Source organism: Solea solea, chromosome 8 (assembly GCF_958295425.1).
Source record: "Solea solea chromosome 8, fSolSol10.1, whole genome shotgun sequence".
Taxonomy (NCBI): Eukaryota; Metazoa; Chordata; class Actinopteri; order Pleuronectiformes; family Soleidae; genus Solea; species Solea solea.
Genome location: NC_081141.1, coordinates 22,691,031 through 22,713,991, shown reverse-complemented (window position 1 = coordinate 22,713,991; position 22,961 = coordinate 22,691,031). Strand labels below are relative to the sequence as shown.

Here is a 22,961-nt window from a genome sequence, read left to right as displayed (position 1 = left end):
TTGTTAAAAATACATCAATTCATGCAACTTTTAAAAAGTTTAAATGTTTTATTTATTAAAACATGTTTCTTTAAAGCAGTAATTAAAAGGCACTGGTAAACTACAGTAGTTCATAGAGAGCGAGTTTGACTTCATGTGAATTCCCATCAAATCCAACAGTGTTTTTTTGTTTTGTTTTTAGCATCTTTTACAAAGATAATATGAATAACATTAACATTTAATTCTTAAAAATCACTTTACATTTTACAATCAACCACATAGAAAAATACAGACTGGACATAATACAGTGGACAATAGCGAACATTCATTTTTTGGGGTGATCCATGAAATCATAATTAAACGAAACACAAACATAAACAACCTCTCTCCTGAACTCGCTGTGGTCGTTAAACTCATATCTGTGAGAAGGCACAGTCTGTTTCCTCTCTCTTTGCTCTTTATCATGTTCTTTATTTTCCATAGAATTTCTTGTTGAGGAGGAAAATGAGCAAGTTGACATTCACTTTGGCTTTGTCGAACATCTTCATCACGGCCACACCCTCGTACTGCAGCTGAAGGAGGTCCTGAAGACACAAAAGACAACATTTAAGATGAATAACAATAATGTCCAACTCATATTATCCTCTTTAGTTCTTCATTATCAGAAAGAAAAAGTACAGACTCATCACTGAGCTGGAAAATATTATTCTTTCCACAACAGGAAATGTGGAAAAACTATCTGGCATCACGTCTGAGTGACGGCTCCATTTCACGGAAAGTTTGCCAAACGTTTACCTGGAAATGAAGCTGGACCTTTTCCATCTCGACTCCCATAAACTTCGCCTTTACCTCAAAGTCCCCAACTTCCTCAGAGGGCGAAATGTCAAACATGACATTTTTAAACCTGAGAGACAATAACACGGGATTAGTGGAAGAAAATGACAACACAGCACAAAGACGGGAAAACAAAGCCATTATTCAGAGCTCTTTTAGAATTTCCATCCACTTCAGCTAATTTTTCCCCCCCCGTGTTGGCAGATTTGAGTTGAGTTGTTCCTTTATCGTGAATAAATGTCTCAAAAATAAATTTGCTTTTAAACTTTACACAGTATTCATCAGGAGGAAAGAACTGGAGATTTTCAAGTTTGAAGGTTGGTACTTAAACATAGTTGGTAAATAATGTATTGCAGCATAACATCCCTCCCCCATATGGCTTGCGGCTAATTTTTTTTCCAGTGGCCACTCGTGGTGCTGCAACTAAAAATACTCATGCGGCCCAAAAAGCAATGTTCTCGTAGACCACAATAGTAAAAAGAGACGCCTGTAAAACTGTTGACCTTTCACTGTTTCACCTAATTTTAAAATAAAAGTGTTTCTTTTGATATGGAACGATAAATAGTTGACAATATAAACATATTTATGACACAAAATGCATCTATTAATTTGAAAAAACCCCAGAAACAAGGCGTTCAGAGACGCAGACTTCACCCCATTCATGCAACAAGCCTCTGGCGGCCTCTGGAAACACAAACAGACAGACAGACGCAGAGACACACAGAGCCACTAAAAACAATATTTCACTCCCACTCTGTGGGGTGAAGTAATAACTCATTATAACTTGATATTAAGTGACGAGTTTGACAACTCTGTTCTCTAGGCTCAACTCACTGGTTTGTCTGAAGCCCTTCTATCTCCAGAACGACTCCCTTCTCATGCAGCCTGGCTGCAGTGTACTTTAGAGACTGAGGCTTCCACTTCTTGCTGCCCTTTTCTTCTCCTTTGCTGTCCAGTTTTATTGATCTGCGAGAATTCCTGGCGACACAGAGCACAGTGGTGCGTTGCATTAAATCAAGCGACGTCTCCCCACATCCATCAGACCAACATCGAGATAAAATAAATCATTTTCTAAATTCTGTGCCACTCACTTCCTGTTGAGGTTATCCAGGCAGGTCTTGATGTAAGTATCGTAATAATTCATCTGTTCCTGGTGGAAAGCCGTCTTCGCGTTGAGCGCCGTCAGTGTCTGCTGGAGCTTCACAAGCTCAGCCTTCCTCCTCTGCCTGTAGCGTCGCTGGTAGCGAATGTCCTGTCAATTGCATATGAAAGTGTTATAGCGGCGCTCCCACGTTCGCACTGAGTGCACATGTCCATCGATAAGAATGAAGAGCTGCGTATTAACCTTTGATATGTCGTTGATGAGGTCCTGGTATTTGTTGGTGACAGTGGCGAGGCCGGCCTGCTCCAGGTTCCTCAGGTTCCTCAGGATCTTCCTCTTCTTCTGCTCCAGAGGCAGCTGGCTGTCCTCGAGAACCCCCGGGTTGCTCTTCAGACCCTCTGGTGTCTGAGCATCCTGGACCGCTCGCCACTCCACAATCTTTACATGCTCCAACTCCTTCAAGAGGGAAGTCATTTTTAGAAGCAGCAGAACAGGAACAGGAAAAAAGACCCAAAAGGAATAAATACATCATTTAATGCATTCATTTAATGTCTTTTCACCTGTGGTGCAGTAGCAGGGGTATCAAGAATTTCAGGTAAAGTCTCTCCAGGTTGAATCCGAATCACATCCACAATGAGCTTTTTTGTCCTGATTAACACACACACACACACACACACACACACACACACACACACATACAAATATATTATTTTATTTCAGGTACAATGTCACAAAACCAAAAACAAATTCAGATCAATCTTTGTGGGAAAAGTGTTTTTTGTATCCAAACATAAAATACAAACCAATATTCTCAGCGGACATGAATTCTTCATCAATACACATATTTTATACTTAACAATAAGTACTAACAGTACCTACTAACATTTATGACAAGTAGGTTCGGGAATCGCCACGATACAATATTATCACGATATTGCGATATACTGAGTATTATTTTGTGAAATCAATATTTTGCGATATACTCGGAACAACTCTAGTGAGAGTGAGCACTTGGCTAATCTTATGCTAATCCACAAAAAAGTTTAATGTTCATTTGTAACATCGGTAAAAAAAAGGCAAAAAAAAGAATCTCAAAAGTTATAGATCGGGATAGTTTGTTGTATCAATCCCCCCCCCATGAGAAGGTAATGTTCTATAATTACAAATGTACATATAATATGCATCATCTAGTTTATATTTGTCCAGTTTTTAACAGATGGCACTGAAATTTTGCCATAAGGAGAATATTATATGATATATTATAGACCTAGCTAATATTTCTTAAAACTGACTTTCATCATTAAAAATAAACTTCAAAAAAGCTTTTTAACTGTAATTTTTTATAACAATTACAGTTTAGATGACATGCCCATGTAAACTCAGAAATACCGATCACATTCAGTTTGGTAAATGAAGTAACACCAGGAAAAACACCAGCTCACACGGTCCCTTTTAAGAAAGTGATGCAGACGGATACATGTTTATAGGCCAGATAACCCTGACCACCAAACCCCTTCCTTTTTGGACAGGAAACAATAGAAGAGCAGGAAAGATAACAAAGACAAGCAAGTGAGTGATAGCCACAAAAAACACACGTGTGTTTGTGTAAGGAAAGGTTAAATGAAGTGCATCACACAACGTTTACAGTGTGGCTCCGTGGCCTGACAATTCAAAATTCAATGATATGTTTGACTTGCATTAAGTATTTTGTCTCAAACTCCAAACTTACTTTGTTATAAGAGTCTTCAGGTCTTTGTCGTCTCCTTCCAGCAGCTCAAACTTGCTGGTCAGTGTGAGGGAGATTTCCGTCTTTGCCAGCTGGTGTAGAGCACTCTCTCGGTTTGGGTCACTTGGGTCCACTGCTCCTTCACCTGAAATCAAACAGTTCAGGTTGAGAAAAAGTCAAACATGCTGTAGCCGACCCATGATATAATACACAAGTGAAAGTGTGACTGTACCAAACAAAGACTCGACGTCGGGCACGTCTCCCAGGTCCTGCAGCAGCTCATGAAGCAAGTCATTGTGGTCTGGAGAGATGGCCTCCAGATGTTCCAGCAGCAACTGAACAAATACACACACACACACACGTGATTAGACTTCATACTTACAGTCAAAAGATCCAGAGCGTAAGTGTAAAATTTAATATATAATCATGTTAATTTGTACGTATAATTGTTTTAAATAGGCCTTTTCTACTTTAGACAGTTTAGACTACTTTAGACTACAAAGGCCACTGTAGTTCTCTGACACAACTGCAGTCTCACCATTAGATATCAATAATTCCTACACACTGAACATTTAAGATATTTTGTGAAACGTTTTTGCGACATTGTGGTTCATTTAGTTTCTTATTAATGAACAAACAACCAAACAGTTTTATAATTCATAGGTACCAAAGGTTATGTGCATTATCCACTACCTAGTAAGTACCTGTAGGCTATAAACAAAAATAAATGCATCATGTCTCATCGTTACATCTTAAACCAGGACATTATAACATCAACATGCGTATGTCCACTTTTCCCTTTGACATGAGGAGTGAAACTGATGGGTCACTAATATCTTGTTTCTTGGTCTCAAAACATAAAGAAAGGAAACATGAAGATGAAAGAGAGAAAAAAATAAGTGGCTGTGTGAGAAACTATAGATCACAAAGGATGGGAAATGGACAGGAGGGGACAGTATTTCCAAATATCAAAAGCTTTAAATTAAGACAACCCGAGTCACATTTGCAGCAATGTATATTTAAAGATCTAGTTAAAATAATTAGTGACACCTTATGTAGTAAGCTTCCGCTTCAAAACACTAAATGCATGATCTGGCTAGCTTGTACTTTTGGGCTGCTGTAGAAACATGGGAGAGCAAGATGGCAGCCTCTGTAATACAAGGCCCTTTCCTTAAGTATATACGTAAGATTTAATCTAAGGCTTAAAAAAACCTGAACTGTTTACTTTTAAAGTAATTGAGCACTACAAACATACTTCTGCGTGTAATGTCATGTCAAAAAAAACCTCCTAAATGAAAAAAAAAACAGTGGATCTATAATCCAGGCTAATCCACAGAAAGAGTTGGTAGACAAGTTATTTTGCTTGGATTTACCGAATGAGTATTGATGATCTCCTCTATTGAGATGTAGATGATAGGTTTGCTCAGGGTCACCATGTCTGAGTATTCATCAATGTTAAACTTCTCCTCAGGTTCAGGAACGTCACACGCGGACTGGAAAAAAGCCCTGAAAGAAAAAAAAAAGGACCTTTTTAGTCCAGTCTTTTAATCTGAATGCTTAATTGTTGTTGATGTGCTATTGATTTCTACTTTGTCATACAGAGAAGTTGCTCCCACAGACTTAATCCAGTAAAGTGGATTAAGATTTATGTGGATTTCCAGTAATGACAAATTCAAATAACAGTTATGTAGGTCAGATAAGAAGAAGACATATTCTGGTCCAGCCCTTCCTCTTTTAGTGCTTTTAGACAGACACAGGATCTGGTTCTGACACCGGCATCATTTCCATCATTCCTCTACTTTCTGTTCTGTCTTCACAACCCAGAATATGCCATGTCCACTTATGATGAACCAGTATTTTTTGGTTCCAGTGGAGAACCAAATTTTTTGGTTGCTGCTTTAGTTTTGTAACTCCCCTGTCCTTGTTATTGAAAGGAGCATTTCCTCTTTCTCTACCAACTTTAGCATATTGTTTGTGAGCATTCATGAAATCCACACAGTATGTGACTATGTAGTCACACTGGAAGACCATCCTTTCCCACACTGCCTTCAGAACACTTCAACCAGCATGATTTTTACATCAATATTCATTTCTGCTTTCACTTCTTACCTAAACTTCTCATATGTCTGAGAGATGTAGTTGTTCATAGGCGTCATGTGTGCGTTTTCGCCCTCAAACAGCTTATTGGCAGCAGCGTGCTGGAGCATCTTCGCCACGGACCCCAGGTTACGACGCTGGTCCGGGTGGAGCTGCCCACCCGCCGACATGTCAATGATGTCGAAGCCGTCGGGCGCAATGATGGGAGGGTTCATGTAGCGGTAGTACAGCAGGTTTCCTACAATCTAAGGAAAAATATGTAACAAAACATCTGTCAAATTCTATTCAAATGTGATTCATTCCATTCATGATTCAAATCAAATTTGAGGGTTTCACATTCATTACTACAAATGTCAACAACAGAAAATATTTGCCAGACCATTTGTTATTGAAGTGGGAGACGTTTAAAATAAGATTAACCTTTACTGATACCCCACAGGGAAAATTTCATTATACTGGTGAGATGTTTGTTGGATTTTGCCGCGCTACTGATGCAGGTCGATGACAACAATGCTAATTGCATTTGTATAGGCAAAAAAAGCAGCATGGATTCTGATAAAACAGATGTATATTTGATCTAAGACCACATACTGAAGTGACACAAATCTGATTTGGAAATCAACAAATGAGAATGAATTGTATTTCTACGTCCACAGCTCTCAAAAAAATCAGATATGAGGCACAACCAAATAAATAGTAACAGCCTGGTAATATGAATGAAGCCAGTGAGTGAGACTGATAATGTTGTGGAGACAGTCTAAATGTACGGTACAGTGAGTGTAAACACATGTGTGTGTACATGTGTACTTATGAGGGCTGCTACCTTCATCAGCTCGTCTTCTGAGGCGTCTGGAAACTTTTCATGGAGGGTGTTCTTCAGAACTTTTGCTATGTATCTCATGCCATAACTACATGCAAAACAAACAAAAGCATTGATGGGACATGAACAAACAACATGCATTCACAACTTCCATGTACTGTACGACAAATGATAGAGTGAACTAAAATGGATGGAAAACTGGGTTTAAAATGAAGCCTTAGCACCTGAATTAGTAACTGTAATAACTGATGTGTTTCAGTGTGGCATATCATGTATTCATAATTGATTTCCTGGCCAAGTGAATAATCTAACATCACCATCTAGTGGTAAATATGCACACACAAGTGTAAAAACTAAGTTAAAAAATGAATAATTTGCTTCATAAATCATAAAGGTGATTTACTTGGACATGGTTCATGTTGCAGAAAGCACAGCTGTGTTATTGTTTTGGACAAGAGCACTACTTCTAACCACAGTGACAATTCTGTGGTAATAACCATGACCTAACACAAAGCTCAACCCTAAACTACCAGAACGAGAGGTAAATTACACGCCAAAGCGTATCATCATATCTATTTTGTCTAGCTCTAGTGTACGAACACTGCCCTCATTATATTGTTGGAACAATATTGTAAAATTAGAACAAAAACACTTGGAAAAATAGGATGTGAAAATGGAAAACTAGATGCTATACAGTTAAGTGATAAGATATGTAATTTGTGTTCATTAGTTTTTCAATTTTCACAGAAACATACCTTAGATTGAAGGTAAACAAACAAACTAAAATAAAATCTTATTTGTGCACATTCATTTATAACTTATATTTATTCCAAGGCATCTTTATCAATTTAGAATTATATGTGTGTGCTTTTATTCCAAAACCACCATAACAGTATGGTATTGGGTTTTAGATAAAACTCATGTACTGGTTTCTTTGTTAAATGTGTGGCTGAAAAAAAAGAAGCAAAATTAAACTAGTAAATAAAATCATGCCAAACACACTTGAACCAAACACTGAAAAACAAAACTGTCACAGCAAACATGGATGAGTGGACATTTCTGTGACATTTCGCAGATCCCCAAAACTTACGGGATATTATCCAGCGAGGAGATAATGGAGTTCAAGACTTTATCTGTAGCAGAGCGTAGAGCCAGACTGGACGCCTCCAGCCTGTTGCGTACTTCCTCATGTGACATGGCCTGCTCCGGCGTCACTTCATAAGGCAGCTTACTGAGGGGAGACAAACATGAGGCAAACATTTAACATAACTACACACACTTATCTATGGTAAAATGCAAGAGTGCCTCAGTCATTTTCCCACCTGGCCTCTCCAGTAGCCGTCTCCAGCTGGTTCACCCAGGCTTTGTACACGTCCACAGGGTTGGTGTTGATGCCCAAATTCTTGTCCTCTATGAGGTCTTTGACCACAGGGGCCAGAAGCTGCCTCAGTGCGTTGTGGCCCCGTGCACCTCTGTTGAAGCTCACTACCATCTTGATGACAGTTGGATTCCCTGTGACTATATCCTGGATCTGGTCTACCTTAGAACTGAAGCACACAGAGACATCAGTTAATGTTCACAAAACAGTCAAACCAAAACACAAAACAGCAAAGAGTTCTCACTCGATTTCCTCCTCCAAAGCGGTCTTGAAGAGTTTGAGCAGTAAGCACTCCTCTCTCTGGTTGGAAGCGTAGTTGTACAGGGTGAAGATCACCGTATCCATAAATTTAGTTGACTTATTTTGGGGCATCTGGAAGATTAGCTTGGCCAGATATGATGGATTAGTCTGAAAGGCAAGAAAAATAGACAAGTAGGAACATTACATGTACGTAACTGGACTTACAGTAGATGCAAATTGTAGAAGAATTGTATTGAAGAATTTTAGTTTTTTGTAATACCTGTAGTAGGTAAAAGAGATGTTGGTAGGCTTCCAGTTTCCTTCTTTTTCCTTTATTTAGGCCTTTAATACCCACTTTTTCTCCTGCAGTCAGGTCATCTTTACTTGCTTTATTTTTCTTGTTCTTCATTTTCTTACTATGTGACACAACGTCCTTTTGAAAGAAACAAACATCAAATGCTTTAAGTATAAGAACAGGACAAAATAAAAAGAACCACATTAAAGTGAAAAAGGTTGCCAACCTGCAGGCTGATCCTGTTCTTCACAAGCAGTCCAATCTTTATGTCCATCAGGTTCAGGTCTTTCTCCATCTGCTGATTGGAGCGAATCTTGGTGACCACTTCCTCCCTGAGCCGTGTCACTTCCTGCTCTTCCTGCAGATCCAGAGAACTCTGCTCCAGCAAGTGGACAAACTTTCGCACCACTGACAGAGGGGGGTCCTTGGCCCCAGCTTAAAGAAAATTTGAAAGATTAGCACGCTTCATCTAAATGCTACTATAGTTAAGTGATGGTATATGAAGTTTTAAAACAATACACATCATGATATAAAACCATGGAAAAGAAAACACAAGTAATTTGAATAAGATGACTACAGTAGTAGAGCTAGAGCAGTCACAAATTAGTGGTGTCTTGCTATAATGCAGTCTTTAAATCAGGAAAACATTGATTTTTAAAAATAATTCTAAATTCAAATAATTATAGTTACAGACAATTTTTATTGTCACATCCTAATTTTTTGTGTTATTTCAGTGTAGCTCAGTTTCTCAGCAGGAACATTTAATGCTTTTGACTCACTGAGGGTTCTGTAATCGTCTCTGGCTTTGTTGGCCTTTAGAAAAGCCTGGATCTTCACAATTTCTTTTTCCTGAAAACACAAATAAGAAAAAGGAAAATGAGTCTTACAAACCTGGAACAAACAAAATCAAAAAGATGCCGACTGACTGAAGTCATACTCACATGATCTTTAAAGAACTGCAGCCTCTGATTGTATTTACGCTTGGCTTTCCACATTTTCACCACAGACTGGATCTACACAACATCAGATTTATGTCATTTTTAAGTGTCAAATTGTGCACATACAGTATAAATGTTTAATATGAACAAAAGCTCAAAGCTGCTGAGATTATTTTAGTTTGTAGCTCGTGCTTTTAAGGATATTCAAAAGAAAGAAGCACAGTTTTTACAATTGTCTACTAAAATTAATGCCATTTCATAAAAATAAAAAAAGACTACCTTCACAACAGAAGAAACATTTTCCTGTAGCAAATTCATTCTATCGTTGTATATTTTCCTTTGCTTGTAACCCTTCCAGCAAGCCTGTAAGAAAAAATACATGAAAAATAAAGAAAACAAAGGACCAAAAAATAAAACATAAGAACTATTAACGTCCGTTAAATCAAAACATGGATCATTGAACATTAGTCAATCATATGTACGAGTGTAACTGCCATCGCTTTTGCTATATTGCCCCTGCGATAGCCCACATTAGTTCACAGTGGAGCCGCAAACTACCTGTAATTTGACAACATGTGGCTCTTGTTGGTGTAGATACTCCATTCTCTGGGCGTGCTTTTTCCTGACCAGGTAACCTCTGACCCTGGCCTGCAGCTGGGTCACAAAGGATTCGTTGGCCAACCATAACTGCTCCCTGTGATATTCCGCCGTCACGCAGCTGACAACAGTCTGAGGGGAAGAAGACACTTTTTTTTAAGGTTTTTCATACTTTAACTCGGCCTCACGATGAGGATGTACTGTCGCTTTAATGGAGAAGAACACTGTAGAGACAGAATACCTGGATTTCTTCTTTGCTGAGCTGGCTATCCCTTTGTTGAAATCCTTCAGGCTCCTCCCAGGTGCCCTCTCCAGTCTCCAAGTTATAGTAGTAGTCATATCTGTCCTTCATGGTATGTTTTACCCACTCACCATCTGTCTTGCCTGGAGCAAAACAGAAAAAAACAACAACTTTAGACAGACAAACATTTTGTAGAATACCAACTCTGAAAAACAAATGAATTCTCACTGTGAAGGTGTCAGAGCATCCATTTTGGTGATGCATGGATTCAATTACCTTCAGCCGCACCGTTGGCTTGTTTCTGCCCCAGTTCATCCTGGTATGTGTCAGCACATTCGGGCAGCACCGCTCTCAGTCCTGCACTGGGAGCCTGCAGAGCCTTCAGTGTATTCTGGGAGTCCCCCTCTGCCACGGTCTTATTAATATCAGCTACTGCTGCTGCCACTGGCAAAATAAACAAGATTGAACGTAAGAGCAGAACATTTGTGCTGAGTAAGAAAAAACCAAAGAGGCAAGTTAGAATGCACAACAAGGGATGTGGTTATTAAAAATAACACAGTCTACTACGCTGGATTGACAGATAAAAGAGCAGAGAATAAAAAAACCGTCAGAAACTGTACGCCTTCCTCTGAAACACTGCCAGATCATCTACATTATTTTATATGACAAGAGACAACATTTTTAATTCCTGGCTCTAAAATTTCATTTAGAGCAGTAATGAACTAAATGAGCTGTGCAGTGATCTGAGCACATCCTCGAGACAATCACAACATTGTATTCTACATCTCTATCATCGGAGATAATTTGATATGGATGAGTGAACTTCAACTCTGGGTGTGCGTACATGCGAGAGCCTCCTCTTCATCCTGGTTGGCTGCGAGTATGGCCTCTTGAATCTGGTCCAGCCACAGAACTGCAGACTCATCTCCAGAGTTCTGCACTCAACAAAACACAAAAAAGTACAAGGTCATTTATCTACCGTTTAGAGAGGAGAACTATACGTGAAGCACTAAAAAAAAAAAAGACATGCTTGCATGCATAAGCGGCACAATACTAACTTGACATCAGATTATGGACAGTTTAAATAGGTTCTTGGATGCATATTGTATACATTTATCAAGTTAGGATTGTGGATTTTTTACTTTCGAAGTGTTCTAGCTCTACAGCAGTAGCTTCACAGCAAAACCATTATAAATGACACTGCACAGGCTGGTACAATTAGAGAGCAACGGCAAATCGTAAGCAGTACCATTTCCCCTGTGTCCAGTTGTAAAAACTAAGGAAAGGGAAAAAGAAAAAAGAAACATTTATCATATCCCCCCAGTGTACAGTGTGCATCACACCAAAGGCAATGAATGTTTTTTCAGGCTAATTTTACTCTGAAGAGTACTCTGCTGGGGACTGAGGCTACGGGGACGGGAAGGAAGTCATCATTAAAACAGCCTAAGCAGAGTGAGAGTCGCCTCAATTTTTATCTCTGTACATGACCAACATTTTCCCAGCCAAATAAAAGCAGGCTAAAAAAATCCTAATGGGGAGGACAACAAATCCTGTGGCTCAAAAAGCCTTTCCGACAAGAGTTATTTTTTAAAAAAGATAATTACTTCAGTTTTGTGCATTGTTTCACTCAGTGTATATGTGACTAAACCAAGACACTTCATGTGGAAAAACTGAAACCAAACAATGCATATAAAGATCCAACTACTGAATAATGTAACAGTGGTAGGAGAGTAGCCTACATTTTCAGACAGATAAGGTTTAAAACATTCACTATCCTGATCCACAAAGCAGCTTTGAGACTAGAAAAGTGCTCCATAAATACAGACAAACGTTTCAATTGTTCAGCTGTTTGAACAACTGGGAGTGTCCCGTCCACCCCAGAGAGTCAGTGGGCAGTTACTGACGTAGGCAGAGAGGAAACATGCTCCCTGCACCATACAAACAGGCAAACATCTCACATACAGTAGTGGGGAGCTGAGCTTGAGAGGAGCGCGCAGTCATCATTTCTAACAGGTTACGCTAAAGAAATGTTAAATCAGCACATTTCACCAGAGGAAACTTTCACAGAAAGGACACAACACCACAACAGAAGCTTTGAAAACTCTGCTGCAGACCCAAGAGTGACATGGCCGACCTTGTGTCAGGATTACTTCTTTGTCTCATGGCGGTGCAGACCATTCAGCATGATGGTAAGTGAACACCATTTTAAAATGTTTTTTAAAACAGGACCCAAAGTTAGACACTTTAACACTTTTGGAAGCATCAAGTGTTTTTTGTACAAGGCTGAAGAACCAAAATTAAACTGATAAGAACCATTTTGGGTATTTTAGTACTAATGCATATCTAACACAAATCCTCAAAATGAAAACTGGAATAAATGGAATGAATAAACGTATAATCTATGACTTAAATGCCTGTAAACATAGTGTTGTTTTTCTACCTACTTCTAGTAAACAAAACCAAAACCAACACTTCAACTGCTGTGATACCAAAAACCTTCAAAGGGTGGATGTCCAAACACAATCACACAAACAAGCTGCAGGCTCATCTCCATCCCAGTGCGGACCCTTGGCTCTATGTGAACCCAGAAGACCCAGTGACTGCTTACACCACAGGGATTCTCAGCACCTGGGTCATACCTTCAGTATACATCCTGGCCATGCTGGTGGGCATCCCCTCCAACGTGTACATTCTGGGATTCCTCAGAGTCAGACTCCGAGCCAAGTCCATGTCCATAGTGATTCTGTATCTGAACCTGGCCTTGTCCGACCTGCTGCTCCTGCTTTCCTTGGCACTGCGCGTTCACTACCACTTCAACGGAAACAACTGGATATTTGGGGAAATGTCCTGCCGGTTTATGACGGCCCTGTTTTACGGCAACGTTTACTGTTCTGCTCAAACGATAGCGTGCATCAGCCTGAAGCGCTACCTGGCTGTGGTCAGACCGTTTTTGTACCGCAGGCTGACAAAGACTATGCTGACGCTGGGGACCTGCTTGGTTGTATGGTTCCTGTTTGGTGCTGCTGTGTTTCCAGAGCTTCTTGTGAGGCAGAGCTATCAGGTTCCCCTGCTGGGAATCACTACCTGCCATGATGTACTTCCATTGGAAGAAAAATCATATTCCCTGTTGATGCTGCACAGGCTGATACTGGTTTGCCTGGGCTTTATAGTGCCCTTCCTGATTTGTATTTATGCTCATGTGGTTGTGGTCCACCACCTGGGTCAGTCTGGCTGCGACTGGAGAGCCTTTATCAGGGTCACCACTCTGGTCTTTATCATCTTTGTGGTGTGTTTCTTGCCCAGCGGAATCCTGCACATCGCCCACTACATCCGCATGTTCTCCAGCGGGGACGACGGACTGTATGGATACTACAGGATGGCAGTTTGTCTCTGCTGCTTCCACAGCTGTCTGGATCCCTTCCTGTGTTTGCTCATTTCCAAGACGCCCCCCTCAGAACTACAGTTCATTTCTTTCCCTGAAATATCTCAAAGACCAGCGCGTACGACATGAGACTGGATGTGTGCGCACAGAAAAAAAATAACACATCCCTTGGACCATTGTTTGGACACAGCAGGGAACCTCAAGTAAAAAAGGATGTTAAAGTTCAGGCTGGACACTGCTTTCAACAGCTGAATGCCACAGTACATGTCAGAGCTACAACAAATATAAACATAATGACACAAAGAGGTCTTTGAAAATGAGTGACTTATATTCTGTAGATATTGTTTGTATGACAGCACAAGGTCTGGAGTTAGCTACAGATGTTGTCTTGCTCAAGGACTTTTCAAATGTTTGCCAAAAGGGAAGCCTGAACCTGCAATCACAAACATTATCATGTATGTATATAATGTCCTAGCTGGACATATTTTGCTAGACGTCAATTTGAAATGAAAATAGACAAACAATCATAGTAACATGAGGGATAAATAGCTACTGTTTGTCTAATAAAACTACTAAGGATTAAGGTATAGTGTGTGGTTACAATGTTTTTATTCAGCCATAAAAAAAATTGCATATTTTGCGTTCTGTGAATGTGGGAGGGACATATTTTTCGACAGAAATAAAATGGAAACAAAACGTGTGTTGAATTACCTGGCAGAGAAGTTGCTTTGTGTATTGTAGGATGTCATGGTAGTGTTTGGCTGTGGCTGGGTTCACTCCACTCAACTTGGCTGTAGGGAGGAGCAGGGCTGCGAGAGTCTGATGATGATCACCTGAGTTAAGTGCCTCGTTGATCTCGGCGAGGGCTATGATGCCTGGAGATGAGAGAGTCAAATATCCTCTATTTATACATTTTATTAACAGTTTCTTTGATATACAAAAAAGAAACAGAACTTCCTTACGTTCATGCTCTTCGTGGACCTGAACGTTGACTGTGTCGATGCACTTCTGAACATCATTCCAGGTGAGAAACTCTTTGCCCTGGGCAAGAGACTCGGCTCGCAGTTTGATAAGTGTGTCAGCATACCTGAAGGGGTGAGTCAAAACATTACGAGTCAGGGCACAACAGCCCACCCTGGTGTTGATAAAGTAGGTTGTGAGTCACTGCACTTTACACTGCTCTTTGTATTTGAATTATTGACTCTATAGCAATATTAGCAGATACGGGCATTAAAATGTATTATCCGATATTGGCAAACACGCCGCGATCCTCCGATTTTAACTAATGATTAAAACGGTAGAACGGAAATGCTGCGACCTCTTATATGCTCGTGTCAGCTCCAACTATTATTTTTTAATGTTAACTTATTTTGCACAAGGTAGAAAATGTATCGCTACATCTGCTGTGCCATGAGTAAGCTAAATATTTAGTTAATTTAAAAGGCGGACGCAAGGTTAACCCGCTCTATCGATATCACGGTATAACGGCATATCGAATATCGGCATTGTTAAAGGAACACCGAGCCTTCCACCTTCCGAGACTTTGTTTTATGCTCCGTCGCTGATACATCTTGCTCCTTAGGTGTCTAAAGCAGAGTCCAGCAGCCGTCTTACCTGTTGAGGTTATCTTGGTCTATGTTGGTGAAGCCCAGAGGAGAGTCGGACATTTGTTCAATCACAGCCTGTGGGTCTTTGGTGTCCAGCACTTCGTTGAGCACTGCTACGGCGGACAGCATCTCCACGGCTACAGTCAGCTCTTCATGGCTCAGGCCAGACTGTGTCAAATAACGGAGTGGATCACAGGCCATGAAGTGACATTTATCTGCAGCACATAATCGAGCACAAACCTCCCCATGCCCCTTCCGATACAGCATGTATCAGAATAGCAAACATAAATGTCTCACCCGTCCGCCTTGTAGCTGCAAACTGAAAAGCTCAGCCTGATAGAGGTTGGCAGCAGTTTGATAGACAATGGGCAGTTGTGCCTCAGGGTGCATGAGCTCTTCTGCCGTCTCCACCGCATTGCCGCGACGTATAGCGGCATTAATGGCAGCGACCGCTTCAAGTTCTGGTCAAGACAATTTTCACAGGTAGTCAGTCGCAGACATTTTTAGAGTAACTTCACTTACATTTTCTGAAACTTTAGATACAAAACCTGTGGTTTTACTTAATAAGACTTTACATCCTTTTGTGAGTGTTGTCAAAGTAACTCATCTGTCACTACTGACACACCACATCCATGTTAAGTGAAACGAATGCAAATAAAAAAAGGTTCTTACTTCGTTTTTCAGCCTCAGCAAAGTCGTTGCAAGAGCTGACAACTTTCTGAATCTCCTCTTTGTCCGTCATCACTGCTCTCCCTACATCCTGCAGCAAGAATACACTTTATTAGAGATACCACTAAGATCCTACTGTAACAGACATTGACTGGGTGTACTGTGTATGTCCAACAAACTGCAAAAATAAAATTAGCTGACAGCTTAAAAAGAAAACAGGGGGCACTCTGGCTCCAGCAACAGCTGAGCAAACAAGGCCGAGTCAGTTTACCTTGGACTTAAGTTGGCAGTAGGTGGTAAAATGTTCCAGGTACCAGTGGCAGTTTGACTCATGGACACCATGCAGGGCAAGAGCTTCAACTCTAAGAGCAGCAAGCAGGGCAGCTTTGTCCTGGGCAGACAGCGCTTTATTCACCTGCCCTATCGCCGTCTGGACTGGAGGGAGGAGAACCAGGACAAAATGTCACTTACAGATGATGAAGTTATAAGTTCTGAATGAAATTAAATAGGGATGTACAATATAATCGACATGATATCGGTATTGGCTGATATTGGCTTTAACATGTATTATTGGATATCGGCAAACATGCTAAGATGCCAGATATGACTAAAAAGTCAAATAGTACTGCTACCTCTATGCCTGCACCTTCACCAACTCTTATTTCACTACAGAAGTAACCCAATAAATAAACGTATAATTGCATCAGTTATTGACACAAGCACTCCCGATATACCGGCATATCACTATCTTCATAGTACCTTTTATTTTTTTGGAAGAAAAAAAAGAAAGCATGTTAAAGGTCATGAGGGGAGAAGTCCTTACTGTTGACTAAGTTAATGCAGCCCTGGATCTCCTGCTGTGTGAGCAGCTCCTCATAAACGTCTCTTTCTTCAGTAGCAATTGGGGAACTCTAGCAAAGACAACAGAAACATAAATACATTTGTTTGGTATTAATTTCACACAGCATGTTTAATTTGAACTTTAAAGTCAGATTCATTCTCTCTGTTCAAACTAATGAGGCTGCATATATGACATGTTATTATAATCATATTTCAACCAGTATGACTCCTGTTTTTATAGTATCTGTGGAGAGGAGAGTGTGGGAGGCGAGATGCCAGATGATGAGTAGCAGCAGCAGCGTTTGTTGAAGTACAGCTGACACTGCAGCTGCTGGAATGTGCTGAGTGGAGCGAGTCAGTGGAGGCAAATCGTTTCAGACCTCAGTGCAGACTCCTCTTTACTATAACTATAACCGATTCTATACTTTGTTCACAAACACAGTAAACATTTTTTGCATTCCGTCTATTTGTTTGGAAAAGCGTCATCCATTTTGCATTTTTGGTTGATTGATAAGACCGTCATTGCAGCACAGAATGGTCAAAATCTGTTGGTGGTCCAAGTGTAGAGGTCAACATACACTTCGCCTAGGTTAGACTTTTTTTTAACAATTTGGGGTGAATACCGATGAGACACTGCAGCCAGTAGCTTTATTAAAATATGTTTGTGATCATTTTGCAGTGACATTTTCATTCAGAGGTCATACTGTTAACTGGCATCTGAGTCCATCTGAGAGCAGTAGTGATGTACATGTCAAGACAAAGTCAAACAGACGTTAATCAAACCTTCAATATAGGAAAACCCAGTAATAATCGTCAAATTACTGTTAATTACAGAAATAAAATAATGAAACTGAAACTTCATGTGATACAATGGTGTTTTTGTTAAGACTCCTCACCCTCCCTGAGGCCTGACCCTGCTTCCGAGTCTTAGCCTTGCTCAGTGTGTCCTGGTAGTCCTGGGCCAAAGCGTCCTGGATGTTCTTCAGCATTGCATTAGGATTATTCAACGCTCCCATCGTCACAGATGCTTGAGCTTTGTCAACAGCCTCATTGATGGCAATCACAGCAGCATGTACTAAAAGTGTGTAGAAACATTTCAGAGCTTTTAGGCCAAAAAGACACAGAGAAATAACACATTGTAAGCCTTTCAACTATGTCAGATACTAAAACTGGAACTTTTCAGGCCTCCAACAAATACACTGATAAAAAAAGTTCAGAGGACTTACAAGCTGCTTCATCTACCGAGAGCTCATTGGCCAGGATTCCTCCGATCTTACTGAAGGCCGGCATTTGAATGCCATACTTTTCCAGCTCGCTCCTCATGTTGCTGATCTCTTCCTCTGGGAATCAAGAGATTTGCCAAAGGCAGGGAAAATAATTGTGGTGACAACGTATAACACTATACAAGCTACAGCAGACAATACAATGTATTTATCTTTTAGTTTTTTCTCAGCAAATAACCGTCAGACATCAGACACTGCCTCATGGGAACTATAAAAACACATTTCTATTCAAACTATTTGACTTTGAAGTGGTTGGATGTAATTGCACGGTGAACAAATAGAACACACTTCAAAATGGTCAGTAGGGATGACAAAATCCAGCGTCTTAAGCTTCATCGAATCATACCTAACCCTAACCCACAGAAAACATCAATATTACACCATGTTTGAGTAAATCCTCATAAAACCTTTCATGCTTGAGGGTACATGGTATTATTTTACACTTCAGAGTTAAATCCCGACAAGAAAGAGTGCTCTCATTAAAAGACGACATGCATAACTTGATGTGTAGGGATCGGAATTTTAAAAAGGCCCTAAAGCAACATGTAGGGGATGACATAACCTCTCAGAAAATCGGAAATATCACACACAACTGCCGTTTAAAATCCATGCAACTTCACTGCTTTTGTGCTATTTGTGCTTTTAATGCTGTGTGTCTGTAATGCTTTTATTTTGTAAAGCACTTTGGTCAACGGTGGGTTGTTGTAAAGGGCTATAGAAGTAAAGTACATTACATTACAATATTTTTTTCCATATATACAATATATATATCAATTTCAATGGGTCTTACCTGTGAAAGCCACTTTTCCCAGAAGATCCTGAATCTGTGGTGCAATACCCAGTTTGTACAAGTACAAGCTGCAATAAAACACAAAGATTCAAAGCTAAACATAAGTGATACGATTTTTATTTTTCTCCTCAAGAACCTAACTAATCCCATTCTCTGCTGTGTCACACCAACACCAGCAGGGGGTAGTGTTGGCTGAGGTTAAAACAGGCCGACTGCGCGCTGTGGAACTCCGCTGGGCAAACAAATTCGACAACCAGGTGACTGGAAGTGTCATTAAACTTTTATCTTGCCGCAGGTATCCAATTGTGATGATGAATTATTGATATTTGAGTCAGGTGTGGTTTCACCACAACTCTGAGCGGAGTAGACAAAGCGGTTGTGCCCTTTGATCACGGTGTGTGTATGTGTGTGTAAACATGGGGAATGCACTCTGTCCTTGAGACACAGGGGGCAATAGACAATTATGCAAACGGCCTATGTGAGGGGTAATGTTTTAAGAGTGAGGCAGCTGATTCACACAGTAACAGCTGACTGAAGTTAATGAAAGTGGCCGATTATACGCCACTGGGGTTGCTGAGCATCAGCTGATGAGCCTGGTGCAACTACCCATCTGATCTCTCTTGTTTTACATGTTTGGATTCTTTTATTTCCATCACTTTGTCAGTAGAGACTATTATACTATGTTCCCTTTGAAATCACCCGCCATTCTGAAGGTGAATGCTTTGCCTCCGTGTGTGCATTATGTTTGTGCCCGGGGACGCAGAGTACTTCACTAGGTCTGGTGCGAGTGCACGCACGACTCGCAAGGAAGGAAGAGCACGTGTGTGCAGAAGGAGGGAAGGAAACCGATTCTCTCGGGACCTGACCAAAACACTACAACAGAGAAAACAATCCAAGCGGCTTACATAACCACTCCCTAAATCTGTGTCTGGTTAACTGAAAGGGTCAGACAGATAAAGCAGACTTTAGTGGATTTAAAGTTAAGGAGCTGGAGTTGTAACACTGGACCAAACCATGATGACACAATAAAATGTAACAATAAAACCATCTTTTACTAGAAATATGTTCAGATATTACAAACCCTTATGATGATGAGACTATAAGTAAAGACTTGACCACTGAATGTCTACTTATATGCTATATGTAAACTTAATCTAAGCAGCTCATCTGTGTTTAACACATACTTGATCAAAACTTAAATCCAGGAATTTGAGCACAGAGGCGATTCAGTGCCTGAAAGCATGTCAAGTCGCACTACATTTGCGGAAACAATTGGTTAGAGCAGGTTGCCCAGTGCTGGCATACAGTAACCTTGACCCATTTAACAGAAATCATAAAAAAAGATTGCCCTTGCATTTCTAACCGCCACAAAAGAAAAAGTGAGTATTTTCCAGTTCTTGTAACCATTTGTCTTCCTAACATACATGTGCATTCTTCATTTTCATGTAATGGGAAGGGAAAAGAGGACATTCCTGAGCCCCAGAGTGGAGTAAAACATACATTTGTCATTTCATACATGAGCAAATTCTGTAACTTCACACTCTGTCGCTGTACGGAGAGGCAGAAATGGCAAAATGACCTTTATGAGTCAAAGTTAAACACATGTGACATTGTCTGCAAGAACTACAGCGTGAAAGGACGTTTATCTATGTTAAACACTGTAAATGAGCAGACTCGTGCTGAACACACAAACAGACAAAATCCAACACTTAGCTGAATCTAATCCACTCAACAGGTCATACGTTTTTAGTCCAACTATAAGACTTAAGGTCAGTGATAACAATAACAGTTGATTCCACTGGTTTTCTTTCCTTTTCCCAGAAGTGAGGTTACACTACACTTGATATTCAGGTGTGGCACTTTCACACAAAAAAACAACTGGGTGCTCTGCCAGTGTGCCAACAAAAGATTTTACTGATGGGTGAGCAATTTTACTGTCAGACCGGAGAACTGCGTGGGGGCAGAAAGGTGAAAAATCACTTGTGTTTTGGATCTTTTAATCTTACCTGAGTGCATGTATGCAGTACACCACCTTGGGCATGTTTTTGCGATCGTAAACATCTGTCGTTTCGGGATAGAATATCTGAAATCAGAAACCATAAGAGGTATCAGTCACTCTTCTTTTATCAGGGTCTTGGCACTCTTTATTCTGGCTGTAGCTGAACAGGAGCAAGATTATCCATCACAAATGATAATACGGTTCACACTGTAATAGAAACGCCAGTAAGATACATTGCAACCCCAGGAAACAGCTGTATAAAATGTTTCATTACATCATTTTTTGAAAGATAATTAAAACAATTTCTCTGAGTTTTCAGCTTCTTAAAAAGGAATATTTTTCAGGTTCTTTTGTTCCATATAACTATCAATAAAACTGAATCATTCGGGTTTGTGGACAAAACAAGGCTTTTGAGAACATCCTCATTTCCAGGTTTTGGAAACACTGATAAAACCTTTCTGACATTTTATGGACCAAGCAAATACTCAATCCATCAAGAAAATAAACAAGAAATTAATCAATTCTGAAAATAATCATTAGTTACAGCCTAACACTTAATTATTGCTTTTTAATTCTGTCCATGACTATCTGTCAGAAAAATCACAATTAGATTAGTTTCCTCAAATCGTTCAGCCCAAATAAAAAAACCCATCTCTAACATTTGTGATTTACTGGAGCATTACATATTTTATAATGGTGGTGTGTGCTGTGGCGCTATTACATTAAACTTATATTTTGTTTACAGTAGCAATACTGATGTTAATCCTGCCTTGTGTACATTTTTAGTGGTCTAACATTTGGCTCCCCTTTCAAATATGAATTATTATTGTATGTGCTGTATGTGGACACTGCAGGTCAAGTTAGAGGTCACAGGGTCATTGTTTTGACCTCTCCCTCCTCCAGTCAACATGTTCCAAGTTCCTCCCCTACATGGTTTTGGGAGACCACTTTTACAAGACATCTAATTTACCACCAACAAGCTCTTGAATAAATTATTGCATAAAATAAAATAGATAAATAAAGTTAATTCTCTCAAATAAAATTGGAAATAAACCTTGAATTAAGGTGTATATTCACTCCACAGGTAAAACAATTGAATGCTTGATGAATAGTAAAATACTGTAGTGTTGACGAGGACTTTTTCATTAACTGGACATTGGGTATGACCTCAGTCGTCCTTGTTTCACTTTTATACCTATTGCACTATGGTAGTAAAGACGAAATGTTACAGGGATGTAGAAGAAATCAGAAAACACTCTAAATTCAGATGCCTGCAACAAAAGCAGCCATCTTTAATGATGGGATGACTGGGGAAGCATGGTCTGGACATGTTTGTATGTATATTCATTTGTCAGACAGAGAGTGGCTGTCTGTATGCTGTAAGTATGGACTAACCTTAGGGAGGCCCACTGACTCCATCGCTCTGAGCCACTGCACTGTGTTGTCAGTGTGCCTAAAGTGCAGTCCTTTGCTCTGGAGGAGAAAACACAAACACACAGAACTAAAACTTAATAATTACAACAAAATGTAAAAGACATAATAACAACAACTACAAAAAAGCAAGTTTATCATCAGTGATGCAATCTAACATCCTTGTTAAGGGCAGAACGATAACTTGATTTGCAACAATAACGTGATATGAAAAAACTAGATTTTGTACCCGCAAAGGCTGCAATTACACACACGTGACTCGTGAGAAAAGCGTACCATCACATGACATGTTAAGTGAGAGCAGAGCAGTCGCCTGAAGGAGGAGAAAGGAGGCTACATGTTGGACAACGACCTCTGGCTCAACAGAACCTGGCACCGCGGACACTTAAGTGTCCAAGAGGAACAGTACGTTTGGTTGTGTGGAAATATTTTGTCTTAAAAAAAAACAAAACAAAAGAGGACATTGTATAGTGCCAGGTAGTCTGCAGGTCCATTGCTACCACATAGACCCATTATGACTGTGTGGATGGCATAAACACACCTAATCAGGACCAGTAGTCCAAAAACTAAACCTGGTCCTGATGAGGCAGAACCTCATTTCCAAAGGAACTGGTTAAGTTCCGGGCTGAGATTTGAATTATGGTTAGGTTTAGGCATTGTTACAACAACTCAAATTGTATTCTGTTACCGTCCTGATATTTGGCATGCACATT

At 40.1% G+C, this 22,961-nt stretch overlaps 2 protein-coding genes across 3 annotated transcripts in view; one reads left to right on the top strand and one right to left on the bottom strand.

Moving 5' to 3' along the window:
- Positions 1–28: 28 nt before the first annotated feature.
- iqgap2 (IQ motif containing GTPase activating protein 2) overlaps positions 29–22,961 on the bottom strand; it is a 34,030-nt gene continuing 11,097 nt past the window's right edge. For both annotated transcript variants that reach the window (XM_058635811.1, XM_058635810.1), the window contains 35 exons: positions 22,213–22,290; positions 20,825–20,901; positions 18,819–18,886; positions 17,972–18,085; positions 17,642–17,820; positions 16,729–16,816; positions 16,177–16,340; positions 15,909–15,996; positions 15,534–15,697; positions 15,244–15,404; positions 14,592–14,716; positions 14,341–14,504; positions 11,092–11,182; positions 10,524–10,691; positions 10,248–10,390; positions 9,968–10,138; positions 9,689–9,772; positions 9,413–9,484; positions 9,251–9,320; positions 8,698–8,906; positions 8,457–8,609; positions 8,181–8,344; positions 7,881–8,105; positions 7,649–7,789; positions 6,562–6,646; positions 5,751–5,983; positions 5,015–5,147; positions 3,874–3,976; positions 3,645–3,786; positions 2,476–2,563; positions 2,159–2,371; positions 1,905–2,065; positions 1,648–1,791; positions 775–883; positions 29–563 (listed from right to left, as the gene is read on the bottom strand). In XM_058635811.1, coding sequence (XP_058491794.1) covers positions 450–563; positions 775–883; positions 1,648–1,791; positions 1,905–2,065; positions 2,159–2,371; positions 2,476–2,563; positions 3,645–3,786; positions 3,874–3,976; positions 5,015–5,147; positions 5,751–5,983; positions 6,562–6,646; positions 7,649–7,789; positions 7,881–8,105; positions 8,181–8,344; positions 8,457–8,609; positions 8,698–8,906; positions 9,251–9,320; positions 9,413–9,484; positions 9,689–9,772; positions 9,968–10,138; positions 10,248–10,390; positions 10,524–10,691; positions 11,092–11,182; positions 14,341–14,504; positions 14,592–14,716; positions 15,244–15,404; positions 15,534–15,697; positions 15,909–15,996; positions 16,177–16,340; positions 16,729–16,816; positions 17,642–17,820; positions 17,972–18,085; positions 18,819–18,886; positions 20,825–20,901; positions 22,213–22,290 — 4,686 coding nt within the window. In that variant the 3' untranslated portion in view covers positions 29–449. The remainder of the gene's footprint in view (positions 564–774; positions 884–1,647; positions 1,792–1,904; positions 2,066–2,158; positions 2,372–2,475; positions 2,564–3,644; positions 3,787–3,873; positions 3,977–5,014; positions 5,148–5,750; positions 5,984–6,561; positions 6,647–7,648; positions 7,790–7,880; positions 8,106–8,180; positions 8,345–8,456; positions 8,610–8,697; positions 8,907–9,250; positions 9,321–9,412; positions 9,485–9,688; positions 9,773–9,967; positions 10,139–10,247; positions 10,391–10,523; positions 10,692–11,091; positions 11,183–14,340; positions 14,505–14,591; positions 14,717–15,243; positions 15,405–15,533; positions 15,698–15,908; positions 15,997–16,176; positions 16,341–16,728; positions 16,817–17,641; positions 17,821–17,971; positions 18,086–18,818; positions 18,887–20,824; positions 20,902–22,212; positions 22,291–22,961) is intronic.
- On the top strand, positions 12,020–14,336 carry f2rl2 (coagulation factor II (thrombin) receptor-like 2). Its single transcript, XM_058635813.1, has 2 exons — positions 12,020–12,436; positions 12,698–14,336. The coding sequence occupies exons 1-2, from the start codon at positions 12,373–12,375 to the stop codon at positions 13,756–13,758; spliced, it is 1,125 nt and encodes a 374-aa protein (XP_058491796.1). The 5' UTR covers positions 12,020–12,372; the 3' UTR covers positions 13,759–14,336.

Bases quoted from the DNA above. Each gene is read 5' to 3' on its own strand.
- f2rl2 (XM_058635813.1), top strand. From the start codon at position 12,373: ATGGCCGACCTTGTGTCAGGATTACTTCTTTGTCTCATGGCGGTGCAG. The intron at 12,437-12,697 runs GTAAGTGAACAC...ACCTACTTCTAG, and splicing joins GCAGACCATTCAGCATGATG to TAAACAAAACCAAAACCAAC.